At 45.2% G+C, this 10,233-nt stretch overlaps 1 protein-coding gene across 1 annotated transcript; it reads left to right on the top strand.

The window, feature by feature from the left end:
• Positions 1 to 8,141: 8,141 nt before the first annotated feature.
• On the top strand, positions 8,142 to 9,868 carry LOC116376706 (pollen-specific leucine-rich repeat extensin-like protein 1). The gene is made up of 2 exons (XM_031838061.1): positions 8,142 to 9,699; positions 9,850 to 9,868. The coding sequence occupies exon 1, from the start codon at positions 8,172 to 8,174 to the stop codon at positions 8,970 to 8,972; it is 801 nt and encodes a 266-aa protein (XP_031693921.1). The 5' UTR covers positions 8,142 to 8,171; the 3' UTR covers positions 8,973 to 9,699; positions 9,850 to 9,868.
• Positions 9,869 to 10,233: the final 365 nt, after the last annotated feature.

Below are 10,233 nucleotides of genomic sequence, written 5' to 3'. Positions count from 1 at the left end.
ATGAATTAACCGTGTCGCTGCCAGACAAGGCTCCACTGATAGCCAGGTGTAGCAGTGGTAATGATTTTGTCCATTGTGCTGAAAAGAAAGCTCTGCTGTTGGGACAGTTTTATGTAGGCCTTAACAGTTTGTCACCGTTATAGTGCAATTTGTGTATTGCTTAGTGTTGTGTAGTGACTTTGCTGTCATGCATCTGAAAAAAAAATTGTTGGTTCACCCATCAAGATTTACATGCTATAATCGCCTCTGCATATCATACTAAATGCAGTGTCTCGGATTTACATACAGAATAATACAAAATGCTCGGAAGCCACATTGAGTGGGGTGGTAGATTCCTAGTCTCCATTATTGCTCAGCTCAGGTGCCCATATAGACATACATAATTTACACGCACACAGATCCAGCTCAGAGAGGCCTAGCCCATGATCTCCACCAGCAGCAGATATTAATTTAGAATGGGAAATTAATGTGTTTATGCAACAAATGTTAGTGCATAGAATCATATCGCATCAAACTGAATCTCATTCATTTGTTCTCTAATCAAACCGCATCGTTTCAAACTAAAACATATAATAGATGTGTCCTATTGGAGCCCATGTATATAGATAGGCCTACGTATCTAATCATCTTAAACGGGAAAGATATAACGTACGTTGTTTGAAGGAGACCAAGGCGTAGCGTTATTTGTGGTCATCATATTTATTTCAATGAGAACCAGCAACAAAATAACAACGTGAAACCAAAACGAAGGTACCGTTCCATAGGCTACAAGAGCTGTTCAAATACAACATCCCACAAACTTAAGGTGGCAAAACAGGCTGCCTAAGTATGATTCCTAATCAGAGACAATGATAGACAGCTGTCCCTGATTGAGAACCATACCCGGCCAAAACATAGAAATAAAGAACAGAGTTTCCCATCCGAGTCACACCCTGACCAACCAAACATAGAGAATGAAAAGATCTCTACCGTCAGGGCATGACAAAATATGCAAATCCCTAATATATACTGATTGTTTAAAGAAAACTACCAAAACTACATCTGATCATGAACCTGGAAAATAAAAATATAAGTCCATTCAGCAGGTAATTCGATGAGAAAGCTATCCATTCCTGGTGCTTTTTCTCCAAGATTTACTGTGTTGATGATGTCACTCAGTTTCAGAACGGTGAAAGTGACATTTACATGCATGAATCCATTGGGGCTGTACACTCAAGAGGGAAGAAATGGTTTGTGACACTACTATTACACAACAAGCAACGTAATGAGCTACAAAGACAAAATCAACCTGGCACCTGACACACATCTATTGCCCAGCGATACTAGACTAAAGCTGTACTCAGGAGAGCTAATGAGCTCTATGGGCACCTTTGTGACTGAATGTGTTATTCGGGGACGCAAACACAAGCTGGAGTTTGAGATTGTGAAAACCAGTCAACATCCTATCTTCTCAGGCTCTACATGTGAACGCCTGGGAATGATGCAGTTCAGTGTACCAAATGATCTGCACATCGTGGATCATGTCCAGCATGGACCACTGTCCTAAGAACAACTACTCAGCAGATATGACGATATATTCAACAGGCCTGTTGAATCAGTGCCTGTGGAGGTAGACTTTGAAGTGGATGAGAGCATCAATCCAGTCCAGTGTGCTCCTCCAATGTGCCCATTGCAATGTGAAGGCCCAGCTGGACAAGTATGAGGCCACATGACATCTGTGACTAAACCAACTGACTGGATCAGCAATATGGTCATAGTGAAAAAAACAGAGAAGCTGAGGGTCTGCATCGACCCAAAGCATCTGAACCAACCACTGAAACGATCCCACTACATCATGCCGACACTAGAGGATGTCCTCTACAAGCTTCCCAAGGCCAGGATTTCCACCTTGGTGGATGCCCGAGATGCATTCCTTCAATGTAAGCTGGACGAAGAAAGCAGCTTCATGACTACCTTCTGGACCCCCTGGGGTCGGAAACGCTGGCTCACGCTCCCATTTGGTGTCTCAGTGGCGCCTGAGGTATACCAACGTATGCAGCACGAGTTACTGGCTGGGCTTTAAGGTCATTGAACCCATCGCCGATGATGTCCTGATCGTAGGCTGTGGTGACACAGACGAAGAAGCAGAACGTATTCATGATGTGAAGCTCCTGGCACTGATGGAGCACTGCCAATCAGTTAAGCTTCGCTTTGGCCTGAAGGAGCTGCAGTTCAAGGTGAAAGATGGCCACATTCTCTCGGCCAAAGGCCTGAAGCCGGACCTAGACAAAGTCAGAGTGATCCTCGACAAGCCAAACCCGTCTTATGCAAAAGGAGTACAGCGTCTCATCGGCTTTGCAAACTATCTTGTAAAGTTCATGCCACACCTATCAACAGTCTGTGAGCCTCTGAGCCGGTTGCTGGACAAAGACACACCATGGCACTGGCTACCCAAACATGAGGCCGCAGTGCAGTACAGATGCTTTCAAGTATTTTAACTTGAGTACTTTACACCACTGACAATGACTCACCATATTCCAGAAGCACAATCAACACCTCTAGTCTGGTGTTGAAAACTAGTATGAGCTATACACTATGGTGCAATGCATTAGATTATTGTTTATTAAATGTGTTTGTACCTGTCCCTATTCAAATAAACCAGAAAATACCACATTCACCACTATAAAGCAGTTCATTTCTGCCACGGTTTGAGGAAAGAAAGATAGTTGGTGAAATCCCATGTCTAGAGAATCCTGTAGTAGCCTATCAGTTTTTCTGTAATGAAAATAAATATTTTATTGAACGTTTTCCTACAATGTTTCCTCATTCTCAAAGTGTCACTTTCTCCTCAACGTGCCAAAGCATTACTTTAGGACTCAGGAGTGAGGAAAGGACTTGGTAAGAAAGGGCCTTAAACCTACCCTTTCTGTAACAGACGCTTAAAACTAGCGTGTGTTAATTGATAGAATGCTTCAGATTGTTTATTCAATGTGTCAATCTTTGAAGAATAGGCATGACTCCCACTCACAATGGTTCTCTGGAAGGTTTTTACTCAACACCCCTCTATGGAAGTCATTAGGATTCTGTGACAAGTTAAATGAGGATGTTGCTCAGTAATCGCCCAAATTTCTTTATCATTCCATAACATCAGGTAGTAGTCATTACCATGGAATAACAGAAGACGAGTAGGCGGCCAGTATGTTGCAATAAGCCTTAGGGAATTATTAACAGAACAGTGTTTCTGAAGAATTTATGTGTTATTCCCCACCCATTCTTAAAGTGTCAATCCGCAGTTGAAACAATAACCAAACGTCATCCCTGGCCCTGTTTTGGTAAAAAGCTGAGGGATAGGGCTGGATAAATGTAATCATTCTTACATTTATAGACAGAGCTATGGATGCAAGGACTGACCATCCAGGATATCAAAATGGTAAGTTATAGTGTTTGTGTACTTTTACTTTGTTTACAAACATTGGAGTAAGAACAAGCTTTTATTTTGTGTTCGGATGATGGGGTATGACAGTTGTAAAATAGCACCGGAGAAGAAGGCCGTCGTTTTACTTGTCCCCAACCAATTGTGTTTTTTTTGTTTGTTTATTTGCGTTGTTTGTAACTAGTTTTTTAACTTATTTTGTACATAATGTTGCCGCTACTGTCTCTTTATGATCGAAAATAACTTCTGGACATCAGGACTACGATTATCCACCATGGACTGGCAGAATCCTTTTTTTCCTTTAACGAGTCTGACGAGCACAATGCAAACGATATACTGCTTTCTCAGGAACAGGCCCAGATCCCCGTGATTTGCGTGAAGAGGAGGCGGAGAAAAAGGGAACGGAGGGCGGGCTCGCTTCTGAGAATTCGTAGACGATCGAATAAACCCTCTCTTCCTTCCACTCTGCTAGCAAACGTGCAATCTTTGGACAATAAATTAGATGACCTACGCGGAAGATTAAACTAACCATGGGACTTTCAAAACTGTAATATCTTATGCTTCACACAGTCGTGGCTAAACAACGACACTATCAACATACAGCTGTCTGGAAATACGCTGCACCGGCAGGATAGACAGTGGCGTCTGGTAAGACAAGGGGCGGCAGAATAATTTCTATCAGCATGTTAAATGTGCAACCAGAGGAAAAAAAACTCTGGACCACCTTTACTCTACACACAGAGGCGCATACAATGCTCTCCCTCACCCTCCAAGCACCAGTGACTAGATCAATAAAAAAGTGGTCTGATGAAACAGATGCTAATCTACAGGACTGTTTTGCTAGCACAGACTGGAATATGTTCCGGATTCCTCCGATGGCATTGAGGAGTGCACCACATCAGTCATTGGCTTTATTAATAAGTGCATTGATAACGGTGGCCCTTCAGTGACCGTACGTACATACCCCAACCAGAAGCTATGGATTACAGGCAACATTCGCACTGAGCTAAAGGCTAGAGCTGCCGCTTTCAAGGAGGACTCTATTCCGGAAGCTTATAAGAAATCCCGCTATGCCCTCCGAAGAACCATCAAACAGGCAAAGCGTCAATACAGGACTAAGATCGAGTCGTACTACACCGGCTCTGACGCTCGTCGGACGTGGCAGGGCTTGCAAACCATTACAGACTTCAAAGGGATGCACAGCCGAGAGCTGCCCAGTGACACGAGCCTACCAGATGAGCTAAACTACTTCAACCCTTCGAGGCAAATAACACTGAAACATGCATGAGAGCACCAGCTGTTCTGGAAGACTGTGTGATCACACTCTCCGCAGCCGATGTGAGTAAGACCTTTTAAACAGGTCAACATTCACAAGGCCGCAGGGCTAGACGGATTACCAGGACGTGTACTGCGAGCGTGCGCTGTCCAACTGGCAAGTGCCGTCACTGACATTTCAACCGCTCCCTGTCCGAGTCTGTAATATCAACATGTTTTAAGCAGACTACCGTAGTCCCTGTGCACAAGAACACTAAGGTAACGTGCCTAAATGACAACCGACCCGTAGTACTCACGTTTGTAGCCATGAAGTGCTTTGAAAGGCTGGTCATGGCTCACATCAACACCATTATCCCAGAAAACCTAGACCCCCTCCAATTTGCATACTGCCCCAACAGATCCACAGATGATGCCATGTCTATTTCACTCCACACTGCCCTTTCCCACCTGGTCAAAAGGAACACCTATGTGAGAATGCTATTCATTGACTACAGCTCAGCATTCAACACCATAGTGCCCTCAGAGCTCATCAATAAGCTAAGGACTTTGGGACTAAACACCTCCCTCTGCAACTGGATCCTGGACTTCCTGACGGGCCGCCCCCAGGAGGTAAAGGTAGGTAACGACACATCTGTCACACTGATCTTCAACACTGGAGCCCCTCAGGGGTGTGTGCTCAGTCCCCTCCTGTACTCCCTGTTCACCCACGACTGTGTGGCCAGGCACGACTCCAACACCATCATTAGGTTTGCAGACATCACAACAGTGGTAGGCCTGATCACCGACAACAACGAGACAGCCTATAGGGAGGAGGTCAGAGACCTGGCCGTGTTGTGCCAGAATAACAACCTATCTCTCAACGTAACCAAGACAAAAGAGATGATTGTGGACTACAGGAAAAGGAGGACCAAACATGCCCCGACGGGGCTGTAGTGGAGCATGTTGAGAGCTTCAAGTTCCTTGGTGTCCACATCACCAACAAGCTAGAATGGTCCAAACACACCAAGACAGTCGTGAAGAGGACACGACAAGCCTATTCCTCAGCAAACTAAAAATATTTGGAATGGGTCCTCTGATCCTCAAAAGGTTCTACAGCTGCAACATCGAGAACAACAACCTGGTTGCATCACTGCCTGGTATGGCAACTGCTCGGCCTCTGACCCCAAGGCACTACAGAGGGTAGTGCGTGCGGCCCAGTACATCACAGGGGCTAAGCTCCCTGCCATCCAGGACCTCTACACCAGGCAGTGTCAGAGGAAGGCCATAAAAATTGTCAAAGACCTCAGCAAAACAGTCAGAGACTGTTCTCTCTACTACTTCATGGCAAGCGATACCGGAGCACCAAGTCTAGGACCAAAAGGCTTCTCAACAGCTTCTACCCCCAAGCCATAAGACTCCTGAACAGGTAATCAAATGGCTACCTGGACTATTTGCATTGTTCCACCTCCCCCACAACCCCTCTTTTATGCTGCTGCTCTCTGTTTATCAATAATGCATAGTCACTTTAACTACACATTCATGTACATACTACCTCAATTAGCCCGACTAACTGGTGCCTGTATATAGCCTCGCTACTGTTATTTTACACTGTCTTTTTACTGTTGTTTATATTTGTTTACTTACCTTTTTTTGTTGTTGAATTTTACCCCGTTTTCTTCCCAATTTCATGGTATCCAATTGTTTTTAGTAGCTACTATCTTGTCTCATCGCTACAACTCCCGTACTTGCTCGGGAGAGACGAAGGTTGAAAGTCATGCATCCTCCGATACATAACCCAACCAAGCCGCACTGCTTCTTAACACAGCGCGCATCCAACCCAGAAGCCAGCCCAGCCACACCAATGTATCAGAGGAAACACCGTGCACCTGGCAACCTTGGTTAGCGCGCACTGCGCCCGGCCCGCCACAGGAGTCGCTGGTGCGAGATGAGACAAGGATATCTCTACCGGCCAACCCCTTCCTAACCCGGACGACGCTAGGCCAAATGTGCGTCGCCCCACGGACCTCCCGGTCGCGGCCGGTTACGACAGAGCCTGGGCGCAAACCCAGAGTCTCTGGTGGCACAGCTGGCGCTGCAGTACAGCGCCCTTAACCACTGCGCCACACGGGAGGCCTTAATACCTATTTTTTACTTAAAAATGGCACTGTTGGTTAGGGGCCCGTAAGTATGCATTTCACTGTAAGGTCTACACCTGTTGTATTCGGCACACGTGACAAACTTTGATTTGACTGGGACCTTACTCATACTGTAACTATCCGTGGGCTAGAGAATTCTAATTTTTTGTCAAACTGATTTGCAGTATATATTCAGGAACAAATTAACCAAATCAGGGACAGGTTTTTTTGATCCACAAGGAAACATGTGCAGTTAAATCTAAAGTTATCAAAGAGAAACTACATCCCTGAACCATATGTCCACCTGGACCTAACAAAAAGCCAAAGGTCAGTTTGTGCACAACTCAGATCCGGAGCCCTCCCTCTGACTATAGAGACAGGAACGTTTAACAGAGTGCCTGAAGAGGAGAGAATGTAAATAAAAACATGTAAAGTGTTGGTCCCATGTTTCATGAGCTGAAATAAAAGATCCCATAAATGTTCCATATACACAAAAAGCTTATTTCTCACAAATTTTGTGCAGAAATATGTTTACATCCCTGTTAGAGAGCATTTCTCCTTTGCCAAGATATTCCATCTAACTGACAGGTGTGTGATATCAAGAAGCTGATTAAACAGCATTATCACTACGCCTTGTGCTGGGGACAATAAATGACCACTCTAAAATGTGCAATTTTGTTGAACACAATATCAAATATGTCTAAAGTTTTGAGGGAATGTGCAATTGCCATGCTGACTGCAGGAATGTCCACCAGAGCTGTTGCCAGATAATTTAATGTTAATTTCTCTCCAACGTTGTTTTAGAGAATTTGGCAATACGTCCAACTGGCCTCACAAATGCAGATCACGTGTAACAACGCCAGCCCAGGACCTCCACATCTGGATTCTTCACTTCGCCACCCAGACAGCTGATGAAACTGAGGAGTATTTCTGTCTGTAATAAAGCCCTTTTGTGGGGAAAAACTAAAATCGTATTTTCTGGGCTTGGCTCCCCAGTGGGCAGGTATGTATTGTTGTCTCTACCTTCTTGCCCTTTGTGCTGTTGCTTGTGCCAAATCATGTTTGTACCATGTTTTGTGCAGCTACCATGCTGTTTTGTCATGTGTTGTTGCCATGCTATGTTGTTGTCTTAGGTCTCTCTTTATGTACTGTTCTGTTGTCTCTCTTGTCGTGATGTGTTTTTTCCAATATTTTTATTTAATTTATTTGTATTTTTAATCCCCGTCCCCGCAGGAGGCCTTTTGGTAGGCCGTCATTGTAAATAAGAATTTGTTCTTAACTGACTTGCCTAGTTAAATAAAAATGAAAAAAATAAAACATAAATAAAATGGCACCCAATGGGGTGGGCCTATGCCCTCCCAGGCCAACCCATGGCTGCGCCCCTGCCCAGTCATGTGAAATCCATAGATTTCAGGACCTGGACACATGGCTCAAGAGAGACCTGGACACAAGGCTCAAGAGAGACCTGGACACATGGACTCAAGAGAGACCTGGATACAAGGCTCAAGAGAAACCTGGATACAAGGCTCAAGAGAGACCTGGACACAAGGCTCAAGCGAGAACTGGACACAAGGCTCAAGAGAGACCTGGACACATGGACTCAAGAGAGACCTGGATACAAGGCTCAAGAGAGACCTGGACACAAGGCCCAAGAGAGACCAGGACACAAGTCCCAAGAGAGACCTGGACACAAGGCTCAAGAGAGACCTGGACACAAGGATCAAGAGAGACCAGGACACAAGGCCCAAGAGAGACCAGGACACAAGGCCCAAGAGAGACCTGGACACAAGGCCCAAGAGAGACCTGGACACAAGGATCAAGAGAGACCTCGATACACGGCTCAAGAGAGACCAGGACACAAGGCCCAAGAGAGATCTGGACACATGGCTCAAGAGAGACCTGGATACAAGGCTCAAGAGAGACCTGGATACAAGGCTCAAGAGAGACCTAGACACAAGTCATCTTTAATGTATCTACCCACAACACTTCCTGTTGTTGGTCCAATCCCAGATCCCCCTGCTGCAGCGAGCCCAGGCCCTGTCGCCCCGCCCCCTGTCTCTGCTGGCCAGTTCCTGGAGCGCCCCCGCATGGTTGAAGACCAACAGTGCTCTCACTGGCAAGGGCTCTCTGAAGGGCCAGCCTGGGGGCAAGGAGCACAAGACCTGGGCTAAATACTATGTCAGGTATCATACAGTATACACACCTTAACCTGGGCTAAATACTATGTCAGGTATCATACAGTATACACACAAAGAACTGGGCTAAATATTATGTCAGGTATCATACAGTATACACACCTTAACCTGGGCTAAATACTATGTCAGGTATCATACAGTATGCACACAAAGAACTGGGCTAAATACTATGTCAGGTATCATACAGTATACACACAAAGAACTGGGCTAAATATTATGTCAGGTATCATACAGTATACACACCTTAACCTGGGCTAAATACTATGTCAGGTATCATACAGTATGCACACAAAGAACTGGGCTAAATACTATGTCAGGTATCATACAGTATACACACAAAGAACTGGGCTAAATACTATGTCAGGTATCATACAGTATACACACCTTAACCTGGGCTAAATACTATGTCAGGTATCATACAGTATACACACAAAGAACTGGGCTAAATACTATGTCAGGTATCATACAGTATGCACAGCTTAACCTGGACTAAATACTATGTCAGGTAGCATACAGTATACACACCTTAACCTGTCTGTGTCCAAGATATGTTGGTGTGTATGTTACAGTATGATGGTCTGTACCCGTGTCCAGGTGAAGACGTTTAACGAGGGCTGTGTGATGGTGAGGCAGCCTGCTCTGGAGCTGATATCTCACCTGAAGAGAGCTGACTACATCAAGCCCACCCTGCGCTACCTACTCTGTATCCTACCCTACCAGTTACACCTGATCACACCTCAGTGTACCTTTACACATTTAATATACACACAGTCATCCCCGTACCACTCTGACCAGTGTTGTCTACCTGTATTGTGTTGTATTATGTTGGTGTTGACCTTGACTGGTTGTGTAGATGGGGTGAAGGGCAGTGGTATTCTGTCCACTACTGCTACACCCAGGGATGCTAGTAGCACATGCACACACACACATACACACACACACACCCCTGAGACGACATACACACAGACAGACAAAATAATTATACTAATAATGATTGTGATTATATCTCCTCTCTATAGCCCACCTGTAGGTGAAGAATTGTAAGGAACTGCTGCCCTCCTCCTACCACGCATCCCGCTTCGACTAGCCAATTTGGCCCTCCAACTGGCTACAAAACTACAGAACCACCAATGAACACTTCCTCTCCAAGATAGCCCCTCCTCAGATAGATAGTGTGCGCCTGGTACATGTTACCTGTAGGAACAGCTCTTGGATCAGTTTACCCTCCCCTAATCCT

The sequence above is a fragment of the Oncorhynchus kisutch genome, linkage group LG13 (genome assembly GCF_002021735.2).
Source record: "Oncorhynchus kisutch isolate 150728-3 linkage group LG13, Okis_V2, whole genome shotgun sequence".
In the NCBI taxonomy this organism is placed as follows: domain Eukaryota; kingdom Metazoa; phylum Chordata; class Actinopteri; order Salmoniformes; family Salmonidae; genus Oncorhynchus; species Oncorhynchus kisutch.
The sequence above is the reverse complement of the archived record's forward strand: the minus strand, read 5'-3'. Positions and strand labels throughout refer to the sequence as shown.

Excerpts from the sequence above, each read along its gene's own strand:
- LOC116376706 (XM_031838061.1), top strand. The coding sequence starts at position 8,172 with ATGGCTGCGCCCCTGCCCAGTCATGTGAAATCCATAGATTTCAGGACC.